The sequence below is a fragment of the Dama dama genome, chromosome 27 (assembly GCF_033118175.1).
Source record: "Dama dama isolate Ldn47 chromosome 27, ASM3311817v1, whole genome shotgun sequence".
In the NCBI taxonomy this organism is placed as follows: domain Eukaryota; kingdom Metazoa; phylum Chordata; class Mammalia; order Artiodactyla; family Cervidae; genus Dama; species Dama dama.
The window spans coordinates 33,411,187-33,439,121 of NC_083707.1; the positions used below are offsets into that span (position 1 = coordinate 33,411,187).

Here is a 27,935-nt window from a genome sequence, read left to right on the forward strand (position 1 = left end):
TTTCTCATGATGTACTCTGCATAGAAGTTAAATAATCAGGGTGACAATATACAGCCTTGATGTACTCCTTTTCCTATTTGGAACCAGTCTGTTGTTCCATGTCCAGTTCTAACTGTTGCTTCCTGACCTGCATACAGATTTCTTAAGAGGCAGGTCAGGTGGTCTGATATTCCCATCTCTTTCAGAATTTTCCACAGTTTGTTGTGATCCACACAGTCAAAGGCTTTGGCAGAGTCAATATATGGATATACAGACCTTAAAAATGATGCTGCTGACCCTTGGTCAAAAGAATATGTGCTTGGAGCCCTTTCCCATTAGGGGCGAGAAGTGGTGTTTGCTGACTGGGTCTTCTCCTGGCTGATAATATGCTTTTGAGCAGCTGGGTTCAGTTTGTGTCGAGGTAGAGGTTGTGCAGCTTATAAAGGGATGTGTTTTGCAGAGGAGAGTTGAAACCAGTCCTTGGAAATCACACCCAGAAACTTATTATAACCTGTCCCAAACTCATCCACACTAAAAGCTGGCTTCCCTGTTGATACCAGTTTCAGTCGCTTGAAAAAAGTTCAGGCTCTGGGACTTTTCAGGCTTTAAACTGTAGTTCATACACATGAAAACGGCTGCTTGTGATCCTGCCCTGTTTTCCGAGAGAAGCTCAGAGACCTTAGCAAGTGGGGTTTTGTGGAGAGGAAGTGGTGGGACTAGTGAGAGACACAGCTGTGAAGAGGTGGGTGATGATGCCACAAAAGTTGGTGAAGTCATCTCTTCCCCCCAGTAAGAGCATCATGCAGAATTAATAGCGTTCTAGAATGTTATATTATGTAGAAAGTTATATTACTGATTACATTATAGAATGTTGTATTACTGACATGGGGCTTCCCTGGTGGCTTAGATGGTAAAGAATCTGCCTGTAATGCAGGAGACCCGAGTTTGATCCCTGGGTCAGGAAGATAGCCTGGAGAAGGGAATGGCTACCCACTCCAGTGTTCTTGCCTGGAGAATTCCATGGGCAGAGGAGCCTGGCAGGCTACAGTCCATGGGACCACGAAGAGTTGGACACGACTGAGCGACTAACACACACGTCAGTCATTGACTAACACACATTACTGACAGAGACCCATGGATTCTGTAGACTCAGAAACATTGACTGAAAGGTAACAAAGACACCTCCCCTACCCCTTCTTCTTTTGCCCATGCTTACCTAAAGTGTTTGAGTCTGGAAAGACAGTGTGGGCTTTTCTGTTTGTGGAGGGGATACGCTGACAGCAGCAGAGGTTTCCAGACCTGAGTGCTGGAGATGAGAAGACCAGACGTCGCGAGAAATGCTAGTCCTTAGTATCAGATCCTCAGACCTGATTGTCTTTCATATGGTGTTCCAGTTCTCCCCAAGAACAAGTGCTCCCCATAGGGAGGCCCGGCAGACATGGCCTTTAGTGGCTTAAGTGTGAACCCAAAAAAGTCCTTTGCTGTTGAGTGAATCTCCTGCTCTGGGAGGTCTCTCTGCACTTGACTTGCCCACTGTCCACTTTGTATGGAGGAGTCCTGTGGTGTAGGCCTGAGGTTTGGTTAATTTTTAGAGTCTTTTTTGATGATCTTGATTTTGATTTGACTGATTTTTCTGAAGTGCTTGGATTTTGTTAAGCCTGACTACAAAAGTGCTTTTATTGCTTGAACTTTTGAGACCAAAAGGAGTGAAATTGTATGCTTCATTTAGACAAAAATTCTGTGGCTCTGATCAAAGAAAAATCCTTAAAAGTATTTCCAGCGTGGTTACCAAAGTCTTGAGAAACACATATCTTGATAAATATTTGATATTGATATTTGACTTTAAAATTTTTTAATTAGGGAAGAGTCCCCAAAGCCAAATAACTTCTGTAATAATTTAGAAATTTGGGCCCAGTGGGCATTTACTTTCTCAGCCTTCAAGGAATTAGCCTAATCTGAAGCATGTTTTCTGTCTTAGGGCTTTTAGTGTTGCTTCAGTGGTTAACAGGGACCACTTGGGATTTATCTAACCTCACTCTAATTGTTAAATATTTTTGAGGCAATTTATTTGGAAAGAATGACAGACATGAAACTATTTTTATAAATATTACTCTGAAAAACTAAATCTTACTAGAAAATGTTACACAAATTGAAATTTGAACCTTTTGAAGAAGTAATTTTGCATTTCCATTACTTCAAGAAAGCTGGGAATATTTAGGAAATGGGTGAATTGTTTTTTAAAGGGCAAGAAAATTAAGGCAGCTCTTTCTAGAGTTTGATCAGACGGGTAAGGATGTTAGAAGCTAGATGCAGCCTATAAATCTACATTAGTGTGGAGAAAAGAGAGACCCAGGAAGATGTGGGCCAGATTAATTTCAGTGGATTATGTGTAACGTAGTATATTTGGAAAATGATGGTCTTTAAAAAGGCTTATTTGATATCATGGCTAGCTTGGGCAAGTTATTTAACTTCTCTGACATTGAGCCCCTCGTTTGTGAAATGGAAATAATATTTTGGGGTAGGGGGATTTACTCTGATTCAGGCACCTTCCTATTACTGTAGGTAGACTGTAAAAGTCTCCTCACCCTGATTCCTTATTCCTCATTGCTTAAAAGCTGCTTTTTCTGGAAGGTAAGCAGTGGACAATTAGACACCGTTACTGAATGCCATGGAAAATCCTTAAATCTTTCAAGTGGTCTTATTACAGATTTCCGAATACTGTTTTACATATTCTGAGCATGACTGGGTGCATGTTCAGTCATGTCTGACTCTTTGCGACCCCCCATGGACTGTAGCCCACCAGGTTTCTCTGTCCTGGAGTGGGTTGCCATTTCCCCCTCCAGAGGATCTTCCCGGCCCAGGGATTGAACCCATCTTCTGCACTGGCAGGTGGATTCTCTACCACTGAGCCACCCGGGAAGCCTGTTGTTCTACATAAGCGCTCTCTAAAGACACTTCTAAGTCTTCTCGGAAACCTCTAGCTCACAGAATGAAGTGAATCGCTGCAGTAAGGGAGTCTGCAGGCTGGTGAAGCAGTGACGATCCTGTGATTGCCAACAGTTTCCCCTGTAAATCTTGTCTTCTCCTTAACAGGTGGTTCCATCAAGGCCCTAATCCCTACAGTGGAGCCCAGGACTGGCTTTATTCAGGCAGCTACTGGGACAGAAACTACTTCAATTTGCCTGACATTTATTAAAATGTAGACAAGTTGGGGCGTTTTGACTCATCTGCAGATAAGTCTTAAACCTATGTTTTAAAATTTTCTTCCTTGGTTTCTACTCATCTTTAAAAAAAAAAAAAAAACAGAAAAAACCCTCTCATGATAACTTGCACTTCACCCAACAGAAGTGGGGTATAGGGTGATACCAGTGATGAAAGTCTTAAGAAAAATGGGTAATTCTGCTATCCGGTCGTGCTTCTTTGGAATACTATTTTATACAGAGGTATGGGAAACTGCTGGCGAATATGCTTTTGATGGTTGCTGTTGCCATATTTACCGAAGGTTTATACCTAAATGTAACTTTAGCTTTATTGAATTATATAGTAACCCAGATCAAGTTATTTTGAATATTTTTATGCCGTCATGCTTGAATGTTTTAGATTTAACTTTGAAATGTTTAAACTTCTCCTGTACAAGGTTTATATGCTCAAATAGAGGTGTATGTCATTTTGTAAAGACTACATTGAAAAGATGGCTTTTCTTTACACTAATCCTCTCAATTTTGCCCCCTCCCATCCCTAAAAAGAGGAAAAAAAAAAAAAAAGCCTGAATGTTCAGAAGAGACATTCCTAATTTGAAAATTCGAAACTGGAAAAGGTATTTCATTTGCTCATTTTAGTACTCTGAATTTACTTTTACAATTTTCTATAATTAATGTCATTAGAATTAAAAGGTGTTTGAATTGTATGTTTGAAAATATGTATAAAACCTAGCAATTCACAAAAATACCATAGAAATAGAGGTTTTAGGCACCATCATTACATAATGACAAACCTTTTTAAATGCTTCAACTTCCAGTGGCAAATGCCACCAGAGAAGCGCAGTTGTATTCATGTATTATAAATACCAAACTATATAAAAGGAGGTCTTGTGCATTTCAGGTTTTCAAGGCACCTGTGTACTTAAGATATGTACAGAGACCTACTGTACAGTAGCTTTGCCCCTTTAATTGGGGTACATTAATCATATGGTATTTATCTACCCAACCCCAGACTGAGATTTTGCTCCCAGGGGCCTTAGATAACTGCCAGTAAGTTATTTCAATGGCTGTCTCAAAGTTAACAAGTGTTACAATGAAATAATCTACCTGATGCTAATAAAGGCTTTAGAATGTTCTAAACAGTGTGGTTTCATTTAAACTTTCAAATATACTCATAATTGCAATTCATGTGATCCTAAATTGTTAAGAGTGTCCTCACAAAGAAGTCCCTGTGGTGTCAGAGTTCGCACTGAGGGTCTTCTGGGGAAGTACAGTACAGAGTAAGGTGGCACTGTATTTGCTCGGTGGGAATGGTCAACTGGAAAACCTTGCTAGAAAACTGCTCGAGTGGAACTATTTTTTTTTTTTTTTTTTTACAGTGTGTACTTAAGACCTGGTTGTGTTGTTTGTATACCCACTAAGTTACAAAATAAGCAAGATGACAAGGTTTTATGCTTGCATGAAGTTTATTGATATAGTACGCTTGGTGGCAGACTCCACCTTGAACGTCGACTCAAACAATGTCATTTTCGGCATCTGTTAGGAATAATGTAAACAGTTAATTGTTTAATCATAAAACTGAACATGTAAAATGAGTGATCAGAAATGCAAGTTCTGTGCTTCTGCTCTGCTCAGCTCATAACTAATGTTACCTGTGCATTTGCACTGAAATATGCTCACATCGCATGCTCAAGACAGCCATTTGGACAGTTCCATGGAAGTCTACAAAGGGTGTGAGTAAGTAAACGTCCTAAGGTATTTTGAAAACAGTGCCTTCTTAAATATAGTCATTATGCCACTTGAACTTGCCTCTAATTGGCATCGAGCTTCTGGGGTTCAGCTGCTGTCTCTCTTCTGATTCCCCACTGAACTCTTAATCCCATCTTTTCATTTGGGAGGCAGGGTCCCCTCTTCCCACCTGACTTCACCTTAAGGGTCTCTCGTCTGTTCTTTCCTGCCTTTGGACTCTGTGGGCTCCTTGTGTGGCTAGCTCCTCCTAGGCACAGGTCCATTACATTGGGACCTGAACACCCCATCTAATAGACGAGGGCCTGGATCCATACCTCTGTGCTCGCATCAGGGAGGAGAGACTGACGCTGGATGTGGTAATAACTACTGGTTGACGAAAAATGTATTGATTTGTGAGGATAAAACTGTCTACAGTTAACGCTGCTTTTTTAGCTCTTTAAATGTGTCTCCACCCTCTTTGTTCTACTCTGAGTACTCACTGTATGAGGGAGCAGACTTACCACATGGACCGAGTGCTCCTAAGTGTGCTCCCTCTAGAATTGCTCAACTTGCTCCTCCCGCCCTTTAAACCTGCCAACTAGATTATAAAATGCCCACATAAGGCTGTCTTTTTGTGACACCATCCCTTTGGCATCTTCTGCAGGGCTAGATCCAGGACTGGATGTTCAAAGGTAAAGGAGTCGACTGGTGCACGTTTTAGACACCAGAGCCGTGGTGAGCATCCCTGGTGCCGTGCGCCTGCCATGCCCCGAGTAGTAACTGGGGGTCAGGGAGGCATGCACTCAACTGTCTTAAAACACCTCTGTCTACAGGTCATCAAATCAAACTGCTGAGAATGCACGCAAATGTGGTAAGGCCCAGGTGCATGAGGGGGAGAATTTACCTGCCAGTTTTAAGTTTCTGCTCTGCGAACATGGGCAGTAGTCACGGTTATTTCTCCAGCAATACCGTAACTTCCAAAGGGAGACTGTTTGTCACCAGATCCTGAACCTTTTTTGGCTACATCTTCTACCGGGAAAGCAACAGAAAGAAAAACTGGGCTTTTTGGTCTGGGCACATCTTGTCCACTTGTAGGAGGACTAGCATTCTGGGGGGTGGGGACGTGTTTCTGGAATTTCTGATCTGCAGGAAGAGCAATGGGCACTTGCACTGCGGCATATCTCTTCACGGCCTCTGACTGGGAAACAACAGCATGTCCAGGAACAGGCTTCCAATCCTGTGCTTCCTGAACATTTGAGCCCACTAAAATAAAAGGCGGGGCACTGGTCTTCTTGCTGTCGTCCATTATCACATAAGTTGGAGAAGTAACTTTCGGTGGATGCTGCAGAAACTGTGGATCCTTAGGATTAGAAAGATAGAGGGTTGCCTGGGGGAAAGGCCCAGGTGGCGGTGATGGGCGGCTTTGTTGATTCATATCAGTTAGACAATAAAGGGTCCACATGTTAGAATATGGTGGTGGTTGTCCTGCTTCGCTTGCTGCTAGTGCTACAAAAAAAAAAAAATTTGCAGGCGTTAAAGGTTTGGTCTCTGTATCAGGCGCTATGCACAGAAATGTCTTAATTTTTTTTTTTAACATATAAACAAACAGCTGTAGTAATATGCGCCATAAAGCATGCTATAGAGAGGGCTTAATAAATCATGTTTGGTAATGTGAAAGAAGAGAGATTCTCTACAGTTGGAAAATGAGAACAGTGTCTTGATAGCAAGTGGCGGGGACACTAGGGTTGTGGCTGAGGAGCAGTCTCATTCTAAGCTGCTGTTTCCAGGAACTTAACCTTAGACCTGGCCCTCTCCAGGATCCTCAGGAAGTGAAGAGTCAGCACTTCCAGCTCCACTAAAACAATCAACTGAAGAGCGTGTGAAGCCACTGGAAAAAGTATTAATGCATCTGCCTAGTGATTCTTCTCTTTATGGAAGGAATCTGCACTCAGCACTAGGTGGCATCTTTTGATCACATCATCAGGTCTCTCGGGCCCTTCGCAGGCACCGTCGTCGCCCGCCAGTCTGTCACCACACAAAAAACATCACATAATCTAGGACTCAGCACTTGGGAGCACTGCCCGGGCTTAGGCAAGATTTGTAATTACAGGTCCTGGGTGGCAGTAGAAGGCTGCGTGTTCGCATAGTGGCTCTTTAAGGGAAAAAAAAGACGGTCTTGGGGTGCCATCCATTCACTTCCACCAAGGATGCTATCATGTCAGGTTAGAGTTGCCTACTTGAAGCCAGTGCTCTTGTGGAGAACTGAGTCCCAGAAGATGGGATGGAAGAACAACATATAGCCTTTGTGCAGCTTTTTTTCCCTTCTTCAGAAAAGAAAAAGACACTATGCACGTGATTAAGCTACATTTTCAGGCTGCTGAAACTGATCCTTCTGGAAGCTAATTAAAGATAAGCACAAGCGAAGTCGTCAGGTGTCTGTGAAATACCTTTACTGCTTTGGAAGCAGTTAAGCCGCCTGAGAACAGTAACTTGGGATGAAGTGCTGCCTAGGCCACAAGTGTAATGCCAGCCCCCACAGGCTACGCTCCAACACTGCCCCCTGCCTTTCCAGCTGTGCAGAGTCCCCGTCACACTGCCAGACAATCTCTAAACACCTGCTGTGGTAACACCTCTTTAGCATTCTGACTCTGGTAAGAGTCGTGATTGAGAGAGCTTCTGCAAAAGGAATGGGGGGGGGTGTTGGTCCCTGCGCTCATCTGGATGAAGCAGGGGGGCGGGTGGACCAAAGGCCATTAACTAGACCGAGATGGGAGGTCAGATGGTGCGTCTGTGTCACAGGAGAGCAGTAGTGATAGTTCAGCAGCCAAGCAAGTAGGGTGTTTAGGCTCCTGTTGTGGTAATGATGGAAGCCAGCCAGCTGCCGCTACCACCCCGCTCCCCTGTGGGACAGAACTTCACCTTTCCCCTCTCCATCCAGCTATGAAGCTGCTCCCTCCGCTTCGGGCAGCCCCCAGGCAAGACGGCAGTGCTCAACCAGCCCCCCCAGACCAGCTTGCAGAGCTCTCCTCCCTCAGCGCGAAAGCAGTCAAACACACCACCATTTCTTCCATGTTTCCAATGCCACCACCTAGGTAAATATGTTGTTGTCATTTGCTTTTACGTTCATGAGTGAGAAATTTCAAACCAACACCCCATGATTACAGTTTTGCAGTAGCAGTATCCAGATCACATGACATGTTTGTGCCTGACAACAGGTTGTAACATCTTTGGTGACATGGTATGTCCAAACAACTGAAGAGCACTTGATGACCAAACTTTGAGGGCAAGCGGTGGTGATGTTGCTTTAAAATCACTCATCTCATGAGAGTAAAATCTCAAATACAACAAAGCCTTTATTTAAATAGGTTTGGCATTTTCAGTACTAGTGAAAGGAAAGACGTCTGACCAGTCTGCAGGGAGCCTACCTAGATGGTCACCTGAAATAGAGATGTCACCAGAATGTAGTTTTTAATTTTGTAAGTAATTTTCTTACCTGGCTCCATCAAACCTCGTTGGAAGGTGCTGCTTCCCGTTCTGGTTCCATTTCTGGTTCATAAAGACCTTCTGGAACAGGAGGTTGGGGGCCACTAGATGATCTTACGGACCCTGAGCGCGTGGGTTTGACCTCCGTCTCCTGGGACGCAGGGTTTCCCCCGGACTCCTGCCCAGCACTGCCAGGGGCCAGCGCAAAGATCTCCACTTCAAGGTGCATGGATTTCTCAGAGCTCACTGCTTTGGTAGAGCCGTCTGCCTCCACATGGACTGAGTCATACTTTGTACTCTCCAACTGCACAAATTTTGCGGAACCCACAGATTTTTCAGACCCGCCTGAGGCTGTCTTGCCTACTACAAGTATGGGACTGTGTGGTGGTGACTGCTCCTTGCCTTTAAGACGAGCAACGTGATCAGAGAAGGGGATAACTATTTGTTCTGGTAACTGCTCAACATAAGTAACTCCTTCGATTACAGGCTCATCATTATAGATAGAGGCTATGTGCATGGTGGATGTCACCTCAATGTCAGCCTGCAAAGGGACCTCAGAAGCATGGTCACAAGCAGGAGGTTCTTGTTCACCCTGCAAGGGGAATGAGGAAGCCGTTGGTGATTCAGCCTTACTGCCCACATGTACATGGACAGATTTTTCGCTCACAACCTGCTCTGCTACCATCTTGCCAGAACACACACTAGGAGTGGCCACCACGTTCTCTTCAGTAGCCTTCGAGCTCAGCATCTCCTCGGAAATACCAGGCATACTTGTTGCCACATCCACCATTAAAATTTCAGATTGATCAGAATGAACAGATGGAACATTACCTAACATCTGAGCAGCAAACTGGGCGGGGTCCGCAGGGACATAGGCAAACTCAGAAGTGACCGCTGCTGGCACTGGTGACGACGGTGGGGTGGCCGGTTTGGACGGACCCCGGAGTGCTTCACTTGCGTCCTCAGGCTCTGAGACCAGCTCGGCCTGAACTGATGGGAACTGAGTGGTTTTGTTGCTGAACAACGGTGCTGCTATGTTATCCTCCTCTGTGTCCGTTGATTTTTCCATCCGCTTAGGTTCTAGGGAGATGGTAGATGCTCTTTCTGGCTCTTTCACACATTCTGCTTTCTTCTCTTGTGCTGTTCCTTCCGACCATTTCTCCACTAAAAATGAATGGTAAATGAGTTAACAAGTACATAGTCCTCAAAAAAGCAATTTTAAAGGAAGCATAGGTTGAGCAAACCAAAGTCATTATGTACGCAACTTTGAAAGTTTTGTTTCACTCTCCAACATCTGTAACTTAAGTGTGGGCAGTGAAACTCCCCTGTCCTTATCTACTGAAGACAGACCTCAGTTCATTACCTTAGAAATAAGGGACTACTTAGGGAGCACAGCGACAAAAGCTAATAATCAGATACCACCTTCAGCTAGATCATAACTCTGCCTAAAAATCAGCTGAAAACATCCCTGAAAAAATCTCCTGATCCAAACTTCCACATAACTGGGGAAAGAAAAAAACACTTCTTAAATGAAACACATGCTGTCTTATTAAAAGGCATTCTTTAAGAAAATGGTATATAAAGTTCAATTTACTAAACTGTAAAACCTAGGCTACTATAGCATATTTTTACATTAGGAAATGTCCTTGGAGGGGAAGAAAATAACCATGGCTCACAAGGTCAAGTCAACTGATGACATACAGAAACTCCCAGAGCTGGAAAACTGCTGTAATGTCATTTTCTGGACTCAACATTGTGCTTGTCACTCACGTTTGTTTAACCAGCTGAGTCATGACTCAAACGTTTTCACATCTGCCTGCTTTACTCAGGATTACCTCTTTGGGGAAGCATTTCCCTAATATCATGAACTCAGCAAGAAAAGCTAAATTTGCCTCAGGAGAATATATTTGCTTCAAGTCAAAACTTTGGAAACGTGTCTTCATGGTAAAGAAATCAGTCCTGGCCCTGAGAGTGTTCTCCCTAAGCCCCGTCTCCCACACTCTTGCTCTTCCTCCTGGGGGCAGCCTGCTGTTTCTCATTGATGATGCCAGGCAGGGACTCGCTGACCTAGGTCGGTCTTGTGGCGGGCACTGGCAGTGGGGCTTTCTCACTGTCCTGTGGGTCATCCATGGCAGCTGATCTCTGCTTTGTATCTGTGGTCAGTCTTGAGCCAGTGTTTCTGCCTCTCCCCCAGTGGTAGGAAGGAGCCCTCTATTTGGTGTTGACATAGGACTCCTCTCTGGCCTTTGCTTCTCTTTCACAAAAGGCCTGTGAGTGTGAACTTCCTGCGTCTGGAGTCCCAGACTCCTCCAGCCGGACACCCAAGCCCACCCTTAGGGCAAGGTCAGGACGCCCACTGCTAAAGGAACTTGAGGCCGGTAGTGCAGTGAAGGTAGGAGAGCCACCATGAAACCCAAGCCCACTCCTTTCTAGACTCACCTACCCACTCTACGCCAGCAACTCTCTTTTCCCTCATGGGGACTTCAGTTCCCCAGGCAGTCATTTATTTATCATGAGCATTCTCAAGAACGCAACCAGCTTTGGGATTGGATCACTGAAGTCCATAGATTGCCTGCACAGGACCCATCTGAGATGTCATTTAAAGGAATTCAGCGACTGTGGGAAGGCCATGTGCTCTTTTAAAACAGGCTTATCATTCCTGAAAAATCTAAGAGACTAATCCTTAGCTTCATATTTTTGCCTTTGGAAGTCCCCTATTAACCACCAACCTGGAAAGGTAAGTGTTAGTAACTCACAGTCGTATCTGACTCTTTGTGACCTCATGGACTGTAGCCCACTGGGCTCCTCTGTCCATGGAATACTCCAGGCAAGAATATTGGAGTGGGAAAGGTAAAGCATTATGAATTATGAATCATGACAACTCATCAGAGAATTTATGACATTGCTGCCTTCCCTACAACTTTTCATAGTAAAAAGGTATATGAGAAAGTCTGGATCTCAGTCCTGACTGAATAGATTTAATGGCCAAGCCAATGGTTCTGAGTTTCGGCCTCCTAGTCTGTAAGATCTTGAGTCTTTGTAGAGATTAAATGGAATCATTCACCTAAAAGTTATTCTATAAACTATAAATCACATATAAATGGGAAATAATAAATCAACACCTAGTTAAATACCAAATTTAAAATTATAAACCTATCTTTAAATCAGCTTTGATTAAAATTAGCTGGCTATCTCTTAATCTGGTGGTAAGATGCAGGGTGTTTTTCCCTATTTATACTATATGTCTATATATACACACACACATAAATGTCATATTTCATCACATTGAGATCAAGTGCCTTAAGCTGTAATAATGGTTTTGAAATGTTAAAGCACTAGATTAACCACTGGGTTTTGTTTAGAATACATAAGAGGATATTAACAAATATATACATATGAGTTATCATATATAAATTTATATTGAGTTTCTGTTTATCTATTACTACAAAAGGTAAAGAGCTTCTCTAATGTTTTATAGGTCTTTTTAACAGTTTCAAAGATTGCTGATTTGTAACCTTAGCTTTTGTCTGCCTGAAAATGTACTCTGCTTTCATTTTTAAAGGATGTATTCACTGTATATATATATTCATTCTAGGTTGGCAGCTTTTTGCTTTCAGCACTTTAGAGATGTCATTTCGTTGTCTTTTGGCTTCTATAGTTTCTGTTAAGAAATCAGCTATTTGTCAAATTATTCTCCTGAAAGTAATACGCCTTTCTACCCTTCCTGTTCTCATGATTTTGTCTCTTTCAGCAATTTGACTGTGATTTGTATTTATTCTGCTGTGGGTTCAAACTTTCTGAATCTGTAGGTTGATGTCTTTCAGTCAGCCTTAGATAATTGGTAATTCTTGGCCACTTTTTCATCTACTCTCTTTTCTCCTCCTTTGACTCTAATTTTCTTCCTCCTTTTGATCACGTCCCACAATCCTCTTTTTTTTTTTTTTTGTCTTCTGCTAGTAAAGCTATTTAATAAAAATTTAATTTGAAGTTACAGAATAACCATTTGTTTTTTATTTTTAGAGCCTTACTCTGTTGAAGTTCTCCAGCTTTTCATCCATGCTTTCTATCTTTTAATTATTTTCTTCTAAATGGTGCTGATCTTGTTCTAATAATGGCATATATGATCCTCCTGAGACTTCATTTTATATTTTGTCAAAGTAGGTATATTACACTTTGTTCTTACTCCTAGCACACTGTCCTTATTTCCAGGTTCCAGAAGTCTCTTCATTTTGGCTGAGTCCAAACTCCAAAGCTTTCCCTCTACCACTTGTGAAAATGCTACTTAGCTTTCAGTCTTCCAGCAGCTCTTCTCTGCTAAGCCTTCTCAAACCTTAGAGTCCACACATGAGCACCTTAGGAGTTGGCAAAATAACCAAAGAAAGTATCTTTGCAGACTTTTGGGAAACCCTTCTCTGCAAATGCCTCCTCTCTGGTGCTGTCACCAAGATCCCAGCCCCCTCAGTAGCTCCAAACTCTGCTGCTCTGTTTTTCTCTTCCTGGAGTGATTTCCAGTCTCTGCTTAGTCTCTTTTCCTGCACATCAATTTGAAAAATGCTACCATGGTGAATATGGGGCTCAAGTTTTGTGAACTTTTGTGTCTGAGCTCTGGCTCTGCCCCACATTGTGCTTTCCTGCTGCCACTTAGTCGCCTAGGTAGAAGCGTAACACATACTACCTGGGTGCTGGTCTCTGACTCCACTGTATTTACTACTTACGCTTCTATTTTGTGGAAAGTGTGGCCTGTGTGCTTATTTCACTTGAAGGACTGAGAGATTCTTCATAATTTGGTTGTCTTTAGTAATTAAGGACTAGTTGACAGTACTTTAGTCCCAACTTGGACGTGTTGCACTTAGCTCTCTGCGGGGTTGAGTCACTTCACTTTTCCCATCTGGATTACTTGCTAGTCAGGACTCTGAGACGCCTAAACACATTTGGACCCACGAAAAGCCAGACAGAGCCTAGGAAACAAATATTCTCTCAGGCCTATCTGAGAAGGACTCTCCAGTATTTCTAATCCAGTGCATCAAATGCAGTTAGTTTATTCAGCCAATATTTACTGAAGGTCTGATCATGACAGTTATAGTGTAGGATCTGAATGTAGCATGTGACGTGCTAAATGCAGCACCATGCTACCGGTGAGCTGCCCAGTGAGCTTCTGAGGAGCGTGCATTCTTCCAGACAGCACAGAATGCAGAGAACAAGCCAGCTGCTTGGGTCCTAGGGAATTCTGATCAGAAATTCGACCTGCCTTCCTATCGCCAGTTTCAGTCTCAGCTAGCACTTTTCATGCACCACAGTCCCTCTGTCAAGAAGGACTTTCTATTTCCCTCTCCTGTACAGCAGGAAATGGCCTTCGAGCCTGTCTTTTTTTCCTGCCGCCTCTATGGTTTATCTAAAGTAAAAACTTGATTCTGGTAACATTAGGTCTTAAAATGCCTTTGAGAATTCCAAGAAAATCTTTTCTCAACAAAAATAGGCTCCTGTACAACTCCAAAGTGTTAGCTTTTTTATTATGAACCAAGTGATGGATTCTTTGCTGTAGACTGTATTTGCCTTTTCCCTAAAGCAAATTAATGCTTCAATGGGTAGAGATCAAGAGAGCAAATAGGAAAAAATATCCGGGGTATACTAATTTTTTATTTTTTAGAAATATACCTCCAACACTGAAGAGTTGGGATTGACAGGGAGCTATCAAAGTGTCTGGCCAGCAGAGTCAGATACTTAGCTTATAAGGCCCAGAATGGTCTTGCTTCTTACACTGACCTCTCCTTGTGTTCCTGACCTCATCTGGTTCGCTGTCCTGGCTTGCATGGTTTTCCTTATCTGTTTCTCAGCCCAGCGTTCTCCTCTCTTAATCCTGACTCTCTATTTCTGTCCCTAGTCTTGACAGTCTGACCCCAGTTCTCAATTGTACCCTTTTCCCCAGTGATTTATTTGCAATCTTACCACAGCATTAAAGCATGAAGGACCTAAGCCCCACTCCCAACAACATCGCCAGATAATCATTCCAGCTTTTTAACTTAATGAAATTCTTACCTTGGTACAAATTACCACCCTGCCTAGGCAAACAGACAATTTCAAGAAATGAAAGACTCTTTTTGACACAATACTCATCCCTGTTCAGGAAATCAGTATAGCCTTACTTGAAAAAATTGCCCAGAAAAGTAGAGTGAACACCAGAGCCTCATAAAACTTGGTATGGATAGTCCTGAAATAGAGATTCCTTTTTTGTTTAATAAAGGTAGATAAGCTACAAATATGTGTAATGAATTCTATAAGTCATAAAGATAGAATTGGGCTTAAGAAACTGGAGACATTATTATATCTAATATGAATACATAAGACAATATTTAATGGTACACATAACTACTGTGATGGGCTACATAAAAAGTGAAATTGGGCTCAGTGATCAGCAGCAGTTCATGACTATAATTACTACTCTATGGCCACGCCAGGAACATCCAACCAGAATCAGTTAGAATAGTTAACAGGCTAACTCAGTTGGGAACCTTGGTGGCCTAGGCCTTCTTGATTCTTCCAAAGTAGTGGCTATTTCCTGCCTCTGTTGGAAGCCAAGACAGGAATAACATCAGAAACTAGACTCAACTAGGCTTGGGAGGATGGAAGGCGCCACTCTGATGGAGAGGCCACTGCCCTCCTCATGGAGTGGTGGAAAGGTCAGAATTAGTACAATCTGGGCTGTAGGCTCCATACAAGAAGCTGACAGGAGGAAGAAGTGAAAAGTGGGAGATAATGTGGGAAAAAGAGAACTGAGATTTCGCTCCAAGTTCAAAAATCAAAGTTTTTTCTAGAGGAATGTTACTGGTGTGTTACTCTGTCTATTTTGGAAAGAGAGTCATACTACTAGGAAAATCTTCATGCTACTAAGAAAATCTAAGTTTAGATCCCAACTCTACCAAATAGTATTTTAGAAACTTAAAAGTTACCGACTCACTGCCAAGCATCAGATTTCTCTTGAGTAAAACTGTAGGATGTCACCTATTTTATAAAGTTGTTTTAACTGACAAAACATACTGTATTGCCTAGGACAAAACAGGTAGTCAATAAATTCTATTCTCCTCCTTTCTTTTCCTAGATATACTAAGTGGTAGAACTTGACACAACTGTTTTTCCTTAAAATAGTGCCCGAGTTTCTAAAGTCCCCTCAATGATTCATGCAGATTAGTGAAGAAATTCTCCTGAGAAGACTGAGAAATAGAAAATGCTTTCACTGATTCATAAAGTAGTAAGACCCATTTAATCAAATGGCAGAAAAGTCAAGAGGATCCAAAAGAGGGTTTTACATGAGCAGCTTTGACAATGAGCACCCATGGGTGAAATATTTGCCAGAGTGGAGGCTGTATAGAGGCAGGCTCTGGAACATGAGAGAAAAGATGAGAAATGACAGAAGTGAAAAACGTTTGCTCCCATGTCTGGTTCTTTTCTCTCCATCACCTGACTCTGCATGAAATTCTGAAGGTGGTGGGGCAATAGGTAAACAGTACTGGTCCTGTGATGAGGCCTAACAACAGTGGGGCTCGTCCTAGGAAAAATCCCAAGATTGAAGTGTTTGAGTCAAACGGTCTGTGCAGGACATACTTAGCTTCATACTTCCCATGCATACGGGTAGCTTGGGAGTAATGCTGCCAGGCCGCAAACCAACCAGTTTGGAAATAACTTTGGGGGATACATCTGGTATCTGGGAGATGAGTGGACACCAGTGCACTAGGGATGGCAATTTAGCTCTTGCCCACATCATTAAGTCTTAGTAACTGGTGCTCTTTTTTTGAATAGAGGTATAGTTGATTTACAATGTGGTGGTAATTTCTGCTGTACAGCAAAGTGATTAAGTTACATATATACATATTTTTATATTCTTTTCCATTATGGCTTATCACAGAATACTGAATATACTTCCCTGTGCTATATAGTAGGACCTTGTTGTTTATCCATTCTATATATAATAATGAAGTTCATTCAGAAGCCATTTGGGATGACAATAAAAGGCAGACATCGATACTGGGTTGTAACATTGAACTCATTATATTTTCTGGTCATACCTTCGTGTTACCTTCTCCCGCTCTCTGGTAAACTAGAATAAGCAACATTTGTTTATGCTCTGCTGTCTAAAGAACAATCTGTCTCTACAGCCATACTGTGAGCTTGCTTTCAGGATTATCTGTACATGCTCTGTCAATTTCCTTGATATCTATAGTTTCTAGAAAAGAGCAGTATCTCTTACCCCTTACCTTCATCAGAAGTACAGCTGCTCCATTAGTTCAGTCTGTTTATTCTGAATCTGAGATTCAAAGATGTTAATCCCTGCTGAGCCAAAATCCATCCCTTTAGTCCATATCCTAAACTGAATGGTGGATAAACTCTGCAGTAAACAAGTTAGTCTCAAAGGCTGCCACTTAGTTACCTGCCACCATAAAGATTCACTGACTTTATCCCCATTCTCAAACACAGCCAGTCCTGTCAAACAGCTCCTGGTATAAACTAGTACAAGGGCCACAATAACTGCCTGCTGTCCCTCCTCCAGCAGGTCTTCCTGCTGTGTCTTCCTACCTGTGTCTCTTACATCTCCTGCATTGGCAGGCAGGTTCTTTACCACTAGTAGTGCCACCTGGAAGCCCCAAGGTTATAAGCACATCCCAGACCTATTTCCCATGGTAAGTGGAGAATGCCATCAGGACCCTGCAGGGAAGCAGCCAGACTAGACAATAAAACGTTCCTATTTGAGTGGCAACTCACTCCCCTACCCTGTGAAATGCTGACTCTTGATATTCTTAATCTTGTTTTCTGTTTTGGGTGTCTCTTTCACTGTAGGTCTAAGCCCTCAGGATTTTTACATTTTCCTAGGTTTTATCCCTAATTTCTCCCTATCTTGGCTAAGTTATCTGTTAACATCAGTAGCAGAGAATAAACATGGATGTAACTCACTGATCCTATCTTTTTTCTCTATGGTTATTCCAAAATGTTGGTCGGCCAATGGAGCATTAGTTAGTTATTTCTCACGTTCACTGTAAGTCACCACTTTCTCCACAGAATTCTTCCAAAAGCTTTTTTTTTACAATTCTTTTAGACATGTGTGCCTGTTCTCAGGATTTAACTAATATAGACTCTTTTGCTCATATTGATCTTTCCAAATGTTCATCATGTAAACTTTGCCTTTTACATTTTTCCCCTTCTGACTTCCTCACTGTTCATCCATCCTCAGTTTCATTGTTACATTCACATAAGATAGACATTTACACACATATACATAAAACAACTTTTTCCCCTAAGCAGATATATACAGCCTTACATCGCAGAGACAAGCCAGAGACCACTTAATATGAAAAATTTATCTAAATTTTCTATGAAAAGTATGTTTAATGACACCTAATTGCTGCCCTGTCCTCCAAGCTGGACTGCAGTTTAAATCATCATGGGGAGGGGGAAAACAAGGGTGACTAACCTTTTCTATTAAAATAATCTTCCAAGAAGAGAATTTATACACAACATTCCTAAGTAATGTATCTCATTATAATTTGAGTCTTTACCACTACAAAATTCAGTTCAAAGATGGCATATTCGAAAGGGTTTATACACCCTTCCTTCTAGATCTCATGGTACCAACAAAAGTTGAGGGTTTCCTGCAAAGTGTCAGATTTCTTTAAAAAACTGATTCAGTAATAAAAATAAAGCATCAGTGTGATTAAACATCAGTGTAATTATTTAAACAGACAATATTTGTATCATTCTTAAGTTTGAGCATATGTTAGGTAAGATGCAGTAATTCATAACTAGGTTTTTATGAAACTGTTACTACTTATGGTACTTACCTTTAATCTGATGAAATTGTTTAACCAGATCTTTTATATCCAGACAAGCATGTCCTGAAGAAATAAGTACAGGAAATGAGATACATAAAATTCCCAATTTAGAATGCTTTCTTGTTCAAAGCAACAAATGTATAATCTAAAGCAGTAACAAACCTTCTCGAAAGAGAATAAGTTCTCTGAAATAAACTGCTGCGAACTGGGTGATGTTTGGTGGATTGGTTTTGAGTATAGCTCTGCTAACTCCCTCAAGCAGAGTCTTGAGGCCATAAGGTACGACAAGTCTGGGCTTTGAAGAAATCATGCTGGCGGGATGTCTGTAATCTCAACTACAATGAAGAAAAACAGTCTTATAAACAGTATGGAAGTTTATTATTGAAAATGCTAGGAGTTAACTGTAGTTTCTAAGAATAAATCTATTAAAATTACTAGTTTTAGTGCAGATCTCTAGGTATTTATTCAAGGAAAACTGACTAATGTTTAATGGTAGTTTGAAAAATAAAAAAAGAACTACTACCAACAACTTATCATGTACAGATGAGCAATCGAGTACTGTTAAAGAAATCCATGGGAAAAGCCCTGCCAGCAACTCCAGGATGATACTAAAAACAAAGAACAAAAAAACAGACAAAACCTGTTTTTACAAAATTCTCTTAGTATTTTGTGCAGTAGAATTTCCAGAAAGATAAATTAAGCTCATTTATCTATGCCCAAGAAACAGCCTTCCAAACCACATGGGAACTGGCTTTTCTGTACATTCATCAAATAGAGTTATTACAAAGTAAATTTCTACAAGAAAATATTTTCCCCTCACTTTCCTAAGTATATAACCAGACACAATGATCATCCTTAAGTGTATATATTTTAGCTTTGTTCTAAGTTACTTGTGGTATTATATCACCCACCACCATTCATACCTCTTTTCTCCTATCTTCCCTTAACCTCTGCCTCTCCCCCTTCTCTTGGCTTTCTGGATTTTAAGTGGTACCAAGGGCACTGCATAGTTTTACTGTGTAAAACTCTAAGCTGCAGAGGTTGCTACCCTAAACTCTGTGTGTGTGTGTGTGTGTTGTTTCATTCTAAAAACATTTAAGAAGGCTTATAAATACTCATAAAGAACAAAATAAAATTTTTAAGGAATTCAGTTCAGTAGTTGAGGAAAATTATGGTAGGAAAAATAGGATTAAGCCACAGATAAAGTTAGTATCCCAATACAAACCTTAGGTCCTACACTAGAGATGGATTGTCAGATCAGCCTTCTGAATTACCAAGAAGCCATCACATAATAAACAGTTAAATGATTCAGGTTTCCTGAGATTAGAAAACAAATCAGATGCTTGGGAGAATCACAGCTATTCTGGACACTGAGTCCCAGTAGAAATTTCTCCTATGGGTCCTCATAAAGAGAACAGTGTAATCATGAACCAGGTCCTCAACAATATCTCTATAGTAAATAAAATAATGAGTTTCATAGGGCTAAGTGACACAGTTCAGTTATAGCCATTATACAAGGGGCTAGCCTCTAATAAAAAGCAACTTATGTGGCATAGCAAAATGCTGAATATTTAAACGGACATCTTCCTAAAGGTCAGGGGGAAAAAAAAAAAGTTTTGGGGCCAAAGCAAAATCTTTGAGAACATAATTCAGGATACTGTATTCAAGCCCCTAATGAAAACTTACTCTAAGAGTTTCGTCCAACAGGAGCTTCACTGAATTGAGAAATTAAGGAAACAATACCATTCACCATTGCAACAAAAAGAATAAAATACTTAGGAGTATATCTACCTAAAGAAACAAAGGACCTATACATAGAAAACTATAAAACACTGATGAAAGAAATCAAAGAGGACACAAACAGATGGAGAAACATACCGTGTTCATGGATTGGAAGAATTAATATTGTCAAAATGGCTATTCTACCCAAAGCAGTCTATAGATTCAATGCAATCCCTATCAAGCTACCAACGGTATTTTTCACAGAACTAGACCAAAGAATTTCACAATTCGTATGGAAATACAAAAAACCTCGAATAGCCAAAGTAATCTTGAGAAAGAAGAATGGAGCTGGAGGAATCAACCTGCCTGACTTCAGACTCTACTACAAAGCCACAGTCATCAAGACAGTATGGTACTGGCACAAAGACAGAAATATAGATCAATGGAACAGAATAGAAAGCCCAGAGATAAATCCACGAACCTATGGACACCTTATCTTTGACAAAGGAGGCAAGGATATACAATGGAAAAAAGACAACCTCTTTAACAAGTGTTGCTGGGAAAACTGGTCAACCACTTGTAAAAGAATGAAACTAGAACACTTTCTAACACCATACACAAAAATAAACTCAAAATGGATTAAAGATCTAAATGTAAGACCAGAAACTATAAAACTCCTAGAGGAGAACATAGGCAAAACACTCTCCGACATAAATCACAGCAAGATCCTCTATGACCCACCTCCCAGAATATTGGAAATAAAAGCAAAACTAAACAAATGGGACCTAATGAAACTTAAAAGCTTTTGCACTACAAAGGAAACTATAAGTAAGGTAAAAAGACAGCCCTCAGATTGGGAGAAAATAATAGCAAATGAAGAAACAGACAAAGGATTAATCTCAAAAATATACAAGCAACTCCTGCAGCTCAATTCCAGAAAAATAAACCATCTTTAAAATAACTAGTGCACCTCTGGCAGGCCCACATGCTGAATGTTAAGGGACATAGGTAGTAATTAAATGGATGACACATGTACATTTCATATGTATGTATTTTTTAAAGGATATCCTGTGCACCCCAGTGTGAGTTGGGTAGACAGGTGGTGTTTTCAAAGTGGCTTACCAGGAACCCCGACAGCTAACTGTAGCCAGCACTCGGTGCTGCCAACTGTGAGGAGACCGCCCACCCCACCCCACCCCAGACTTTGCGAATGTGCGGGATATTTAGCACCCCAGGACCAAGGATTGTGCATCCTGCAATGCAGTGCCTTACAAAGAATCGTCCTGAAGATGAGGAATGACCGTGACATAAATCGCACCTACATCACCGGGTAAAGTCACACATAGGGCCGTTGAGGGTTGTGTAAAATGACAGCTTACTAGTTTCCCCCAAACTTCTATTTGACAAATATTTGTCTAAAACCAACATGTTTTACAACCCCCACCCCCACAGAGGAGTAACGCCTGAACAGGAACAGCGCCTTTGGCTGAAGATGCGAGATTAGGGGGCTTCGTAGTCACAGGAAACGTCAAGGGTACCCACCACTCGCTCCCTAAAGACTGCGCTGGGTGCTCGTTTTGCCGTTTGGTTGGTTTGGTGGAAACGGCAGAGACCTGGGAGAGCAGGCGTCCCGATTCCACACCGACTACTTCGGCGGTGGCGGACCCGCCTACCCGGACCCCGGACCCCCAAGTCCGCCCCAAGGGCGCTGTCCGCCTCACTGGCGGAAGCGGGCCCGCCCCTCCCCGCAGGTCTCCCGCTCCCCAGACGCTAGAGGAACCTTCCAGCAACCACACCGCACTCGAGAGGCCTCGAGGGCGTAACTGCCGCCAAGCCGCAAGGAGGTTGGGGCGGCGGCGGGGTGGGGGTCTTTCCTCCAGACTCGCCCCACCTTCTCCTTTCCGGCTACCTCCACTGAGCTTCCTCCTTGCCCCCTTGCCGGGCGGCTCCTGGAGGAGAGAGCGCTCCGGCAGGGTCTTTTATACCCCTGGGGGACGTCAGGCCTGCGTCACAAAGCCCCGCCCCCTCGGAGGCTCTGAAAGGGCGCGGAAGGAGGCGGGAGTTTGACGGCCACAGCCAATGGCGAGCCGAGAGAGACCAAAGGTCGGAACTCCGCAGAGCAGGGGAGTGCTTTGCCTTTTCAAGCAGAATACAAAGGGGCACAGGAAACTGGCGTCTCCACACCGTAACAGGATCTCCACTTTGGGTCTAGCTTCGAAGAAAACATTTACGGCAGTTTGGTTTTACTGTCACTGCATCACACTACTCTCCCCCGTCCCCCTTATTCTGTTGCTCTCGACTTACCTTTTTGAAGAAAAATTCTGCCGATGTACACAACACACACTGGTACAATAATAGGATGCCGCACAGCACTCCTCTCAAGAAACGTGCCTGCTGAAAGAGAATTTGGCATTGATCCTGAATCTTCCTGTTTCTCCTCATTCCAGATCTTGCAATACTTCAGGCACTGCATATCCTTCCCAAACCATACCATCAGCTGCAGGCTGCAAGTCCATAAGGACTGTGTGTAAATTTAGCTCCCTTTTACCCAAGTGAAACTGACTCCTTCAAAACACCCTCTGCTTTTTTTTATCCCGTTCGGGCTCTAATATTTGTGCTGGGCATTTAAATACCATCGGAGTCATGATGATCAAATTCCACGCAGCCTTCGTTGTAATCCATTTCCACATGTTTAAAAAGCAACAAGAATCACTGTAAATCAACGATTAAATATCATCATCAGGGCAGGTATCTGACAAAACTTTAACTTGAGAAAAAATGAAGGTTACCAGAGCACGTTGCAGTAACAAGCAATGTTAAAACCCTGGCATACATCTATGCTGCACACACCCCTTTATGAGGATATTAATTTGTCCATTACCTACTACTGAGTGCCTGTTATGTGGCAGACAAGCCCCTCCTTCTTATGAAGATTACATTTTAAAAGAAGAAATGCTCTTTTAGTGTGACTTTGAGTGTGATGATTAGATCTGCAGGTGGTACAGCTTTTGGTCCTCATCGCTGTCTCCTCGTCCCCCTCCCCCAGACTTTGTAGTGTAAGTAAAAGTGAAATGAAAGTGAACAATTCCTTTCCACTTGTTTACATTTAATTATCAAAGGTGTAATGACACTAAGAACTCCAAGTACAAACATTAGATATCTCATTTATGGTGACTTTTGGAATGAGGGACATATACTTACGTCACCTAACCAAACTTGGTCAGTCACCTTGAACACCGATTAGGTGTTATGTACTGTGCTGAATATCTGCAACACAGAAGGCAAGCCTATATACTTTTTCCACATTTCTGCAATGACTGTTCTGTCCAAGTTCCTCTGAAAAGCAAACTGTTACACCTAACAGCACCTAACAAATTTTAAAACCTCTGTCTGCTGCTTGGTTTCTAGAACTCCTAGTGATTTGATGTGACTTTACAATCTTCTTGTCTTTGTGTTCATCTCTTTCAGTCACTGGGGATCTAACTAAAATACAAACCTACTTTACTCTCAATTGCTCCCCGTCCCTCCCTGCTTCAAATCCTTACTCTATAGCAATCCACGGTTCTTGCAGTGACCTGTGTAACTATCTCATCTTACCATGTGGTTTCCACCTGACCCTCGAGAGACTGGACCTGAAGACACATGCTGTCACTCTGTGCCTCTGCTCATCAGGTCCAAGGCCTGAGACATCCTTTCAGCCGTCATTTTCACATGATTGCATCTTTCTCCTCCTCTAAAACTCAGCTCAGCAATCTCCTACTTTAGAAAACCAAAGGGTTACAAGCATTTTTTCCAGCAGCCCCATAATATATATAACTCTTCCATATAGTTGACTCTTCTCTCAGATTTACTACTTACCAAAAGATGATAACGTAGGCCCATCTCTCTCTAATGTATTCTATCTGCATTAGACATATCCTAGGAGTCTGTTAAAAAGGTCTTCCTAAGCCCTACTTTAGTTCAGTTGCTCAATCGTGTCCAACTCTCTGCGACCCCATGAACTGCAGCACACCAGGCCTCGCTGTCCATCACCAACTCCCAGAGTCTACCCAAACCCATGTCCATTGAGTCAGTGATGCCATCCAACCATCTCATCCTCTGTCGTCCCCTTCTCATCTGGCCTTCAATCTTTCCCAGCATCAGGGTCTTTTCCAGTGAGTCAGCTCTTCGCATCAGGTGGCCAAAGTATTGGTTTCAGCTTCAACATCAGTCCTTCCAATGAACACCCAGGACTGATCTCCTTTAGGATGGACTGGTTGGATCTCCTTGAAGTCCAAGGGACTCTCAAGAGTCTTCTCCAACACCATAGTTCAAAAGCATCAATTCATAGGTGCTCAGTTTTCTTTACAGTCCAACTCTCACATCTATACATAACTACTGGAAAAGCCATAGCCTTGACTGGACAGACCTTTGTTGACAAAGTAATGTCTCTGCTTCTTAATATGCTATCTAGGTTGGTCATAACTTTCCTTCCAAGCAGTAAGTGTCCTTTAATTTCAAGGCTGAACTCACCATCTGCAGTGATTTTGGAGCCCAGAAAAATAAAGTCAGCCACTGTTTCCCCATCTATTTGCCATGAAGTGGTGGGACCGGATGCCATGATCTTAGTTTTCTGAATGCTGAGCTTTAAGCCAGCTTTTTCATTCTCCTCTTTCACTTTCATCAAGAGGCTTTTTAGTTCCTCTTCACTTTCTGCCATAAGGGTGGTGTCATCTGCCTATCTGAGGTTATTGATATTTCTCCCAGCAATCTTGATTCCAGCTTGTGTTTCCTCCAGCCCAGCATTTCTCATGATGTACTCTGCATATAAGTTAAATAAGCAGGGTGACAATAAACAGCCTTGACGTACTCCTTTTCCTATTTGGAACCAGTCTGTTGTTCCATGTCCAGTTCTAACTGTTGCTTCCTGACCTGCATACAGATTTCTCAAGCCCTACTTAGAAGCTACTGAATTAGTCTCTCTCTGTAGTTGTAAAACTACCACTTGAGAACCACTCCAGAGTCCATCTAAGTTACAAGTGTGTTGCTTCTATTGAATATCCTGATCGACTAGGAACTCAGCCCCCTTGCTAGTTTTTCACAAGTTAGCCAAGTAGGTGAATTGTGCTCACTTTAACTGAAGGAACCCACCTTTTAGGAACTAACTTTCCCTTTTCTTGTTCTCCCTTCCCTATCCTTTTCTCTTTCTAAGTTTTCTAAGTATTTCCTCTTCCTAAGTTCAAGTTCAAGCCTCCCACCCCAATTATGTCTTTTCTTGGGAGGATCTGGGCCTAAAAAGATTTTTTCTATAAAATAAAACCCTGGTAGACTCTGAGCTTCCACTATATGGGGCATGGGTTCAATTCCTGGTCGGGGAACTAAGATCCCACATGCCAAGTGGTGGGGCCAAAAAATACGTAAATAAAATGTACAAACAACATCCAAACAAACGAACAAGACATAACAAACAAAACATGACTGTGTGACCATGTATCTTCACAGGTAGGGATCCATATTTGAATACTTGCCACCACAATCTGCTTAGGGAAGCAATCAACTATGAAAGTTTACATAGCAAAGGAGTGTGTGTGTGTGTGTGTATTTTAAAAAACCATGTATGCACTGTCATTCAATTTTAGTTGGCAGAAAGATAAAAATGCAAATTCTCTAAATAATTGACTTACACAATACAGGACAATAAATATTCTAATTTTCTGTCACATCTGAAAGTAATAATTCTTTACTTAGCTATCATGTGCTAAAATCAAAAAGATACCTATCCCAATAAAAGTAAAATCTTAAATACATCACAGAGTTACATATTATTATGACTAGACCATGCCTCAAAGTGTGTCAGATTATAATTGTGTTCCAAGTACAGAAAATATACATTAGAGATTTCTCTCATCATAGGCACAATCTAATACAAAAATATATCTGACACTTATAAATTAGAAGGTCCACTTGACAGTCTCCAAAACAGGAAAAGGGGAAGGAATAATGCCAACATTAATAAAGCACACACAGATGCAAACATGATTATTGATTATTTTCTTCATCAGAGAAGGGTAAAGAGCAATTTACACCAAACTAGGTTTCCAGGCAGATAACAGTTAACTCAAAGGTTGGATAAGTCACAGCACGCAGGCCAGACTGTTATAAATTACTCCACTTAATAATGTACTCAGATTTCAGTGAATCTAATGGCTTCGTGTACTCAGCGCAGTTTTGTTATTTTAGTATTTTCAGAACCACTGTCTACCCCCTTTTGGAGCTCTACCACCAGGTTCCCAGATAAACCACCAGGGCTATCCTGCATCAAACCTAGCAGAGACAGTTTATAAACAGATCTATAAATGAACTAGTAAAGACGACTCACTGAACAGTGTTGCAATCATATGTATTCAGTGAAGTGAACTGAACAGAGATTTATTTGAAATCCTGAGCTCTCTCTGGAAAAACAAGAAGTTTTAAAGCAGTTAAAGCAGAAAAGTATGGAGCCTTATGTACTCTTTTACTACTGAATAATAAGTAGTTTGAACAATACCTGATCTGAAATTTCAAGTAAGTATGAATACTGGAGCAAGAACTTCATTATTCCAAATGCTCCACAATTATAACTGAGAAATCTGCCATATAAACTATAACCAAGAGGACATGAAAATGGTGAGAGCCATATTTTAAAGATTCATAACATCCTTTCCTTCAAACCAGGTATCTAAAATTTTTAGACACCAATTTTTCCCTTCAGAAGGCATCTACCTGGCTCCTGGATCTTCCCATTCATGAAAGTAAGTAGGCATCTTTTCTCTCTGGCTAGCATCTAAAACCCATGCAGCAGTCCCACTAGAAAGAAAGTCAATGTTAATAAGCATTTTGTAAGGAAAAAACATGAAGCAAGTTCAGCCAAAGTCAGTGAGGAGCAAGCTTTTTTTTTTTAAGAAACTATTATTCCCTCAAAACCTGATTAAGTAGATTAAAGCTGCCAAAGCTCTAGCTGACCCTCCCATGTTTGTTTTTAAGTGAAATATTAAAACTGTTGATGTTCTCTATGAGATCATACTTCAGCTAAAAGGATATGTAAAATTAAATGACACCCCAAGAGGATATTCTATAGGGCACTGGAAATTTGAAAAATAACTACCCTTAAGATTGATCCAGGTTAGTCACAAATTGATGACATAAATTCTAAAATGACTGAGGTATTTAGATTCTTGGAAAACACAGGTATGCAGTACTGAACAAAGAGGTAAATTCAATGACAATAAAAATTAGCAACAAAGGATTAAAAAATAACTTTGAGGTCTATTTACATTATCAATAACCTGAGCTAAGGGGAAAGTGATTAAATCCTGGCAACAGACAGCCCAGCAAATCCTTCACCAGCAAATACTTTGAGGCAAAAAAATCTGTGTGCTTTCAAAAACAGCCTTTTCATGCAATTTGCTGAAAAGGTTCCAAAACCTGGAAATTAGACAATTAATCACAAAGGAAGGGAAACCCCTACACTGCAGGTATCATTAATCCTGTCTGTAGTCTAGGTCTTCTAATACATTCACAAAACAGCTATACTGTGGGCTGTAAAACTATCTTCTATTTGCTTTCATGTTGTTGGCTTTCAAAGGGAAAAAAGTGTTTGTCCTTTGAAGCATTTTTGTAGACAATCTGGAGATAAATATTTTGATGACATTTCAGCTGAGAAGTATTTTTTTTTTAAATAAGGAAAACATGGAATTCTGGGTTATTAACATATTTGTTTTTACAATAGAAGAATTATTTGGTCTGTGGTCAGGAGACCTGCATTCTATTCAAGACTCTATAATAAGAGAAATAATTAATTGGAATAAGTCAATTTGCTTTTTTTGTGCCTGAGTCTCATTTTCTGACCAATGGAGATTAGAATATCTGTGCTGTTATTCACCGGAATAGTTTGAGGATAAAGTAAAACTGGAAAGCATTTCTATTTTTTCAAAACACAATATAAATGCTATGTTGTGGTAACTGTTAATAATTTTACAGGTACTTT

At 41.4% G+C, this 27,935-nt stretch overlaps 2 protein-coding genes across 17 annotated transcripts in view; one reads left to right on the forward strand and one right to left on the reverse strand.

Moving 5' to 3' along the window:
- Positions 1-7,129, forward strand: part of OSBPL1A (oxysterol binding protein like 1A) — a 202,478-nt gene extending 195,349 nt beyond the window's left edge. For 6 of the 9 annotated variants that reach the window (XM_061131360.1, XM_061131368.1, XM_061131366.1 and 3 more), the window contains 5 exons: positions 3,073-4,729; positions 4,815-4,916; positions 5,572-5,642; positions 5,741-5,778; positions 6,725-7,129. In XM_061131360.1, coding sequence (XP_060987343.1) covers positions 3,073-3,175 — 103 coding nt within the window. In that variant the 3' untranslated portion in view covers positions 3,176-4,729; positions 4,815-4,916; positions 5,572-5,642; positions 5,741-5,778; positions 6,725-7,129. Of the gene's footprint in view, positions 1-3,072; positions 4,730-4,814; positions 4,917-5,571; positions 5,779-6,724 lie in introns of all 9 variants that reach the window. The other 3 variants (XM_061131362.1, XM_061131361.1, XM_061131363.1) reach the window with 3 other exon arrangements.
- CABYR (calcium binding tyrosine phosphorylation regulated) lies at positions 4,627-27,865 on the reverse strand. 8 transcript variants are annotated; one of them, XM_061131378.1, is made up of 6 exons: positions 21,822-21,934; positions 18,371-18,543; positions 18,218-18,271; positions 9,222-9,554; positions 5,812-6,413; positions 4,627-4,715 (listed from the first exon to the last, which is right to left on the reverse strand). In XM_061131378.1, exons 2-5 carry the CDS (start codon positions 18,516-18,518, stop codon positions 5,821-5,823), a joined length of 1,128 nt encoding a protein of 375 aa, XP_060987361.1. In that variant the 5' UTR covers positions 18,519-18,543; positions 21,822-21,934; the 3' UTR covers positions 4,627-4,715; positions 5,812-5,820. The 8 variants fall into 8 exon arrangements, with proteins under 8 accessions (XP_060987361.1, XP_060987360.1, XP_060987355.1 ...); XM_061131377.1 differs by having other exon boundaries at positions 4,627-6,413; XM_061131372.1 differs by lacking the exon at positions 4,627-4,715 and having other exon boundaries at positions 6,279-6,413; positions 8,401-9,554; positions 21,822-22,226.
- Positions 27,866-27,935: the final 70 nt, after the last annotated feature.

What these genes read in the sequence shown, in the direction of transcription:
- CABYR (XM_061131372.1), bottom strand. Translation starts at nt 18,518, where the DNA reads ATGATTTCTTCAAAGCCCAGACTTGTCGTACCTTATGGCCTCAAGACT. An exon ending in ACTTATTCTCTTTCGAGAAG is followed by an intron (nt 18,272 to 18,370) that starts GTTTGTTACTGC and finishes TTATTTCTTCAG; the next exon opens with GACATGCTTGTCTGGATATA. An exon ending in ACAATTTCATCAGATTAAAG is followed by an intron (nt 9,555 to 18,217) that starts GTAAGTACCATA and finishes ATTCATTTTTAG; the next exon opens with TGGAGAAATGGTCGGAAGGA.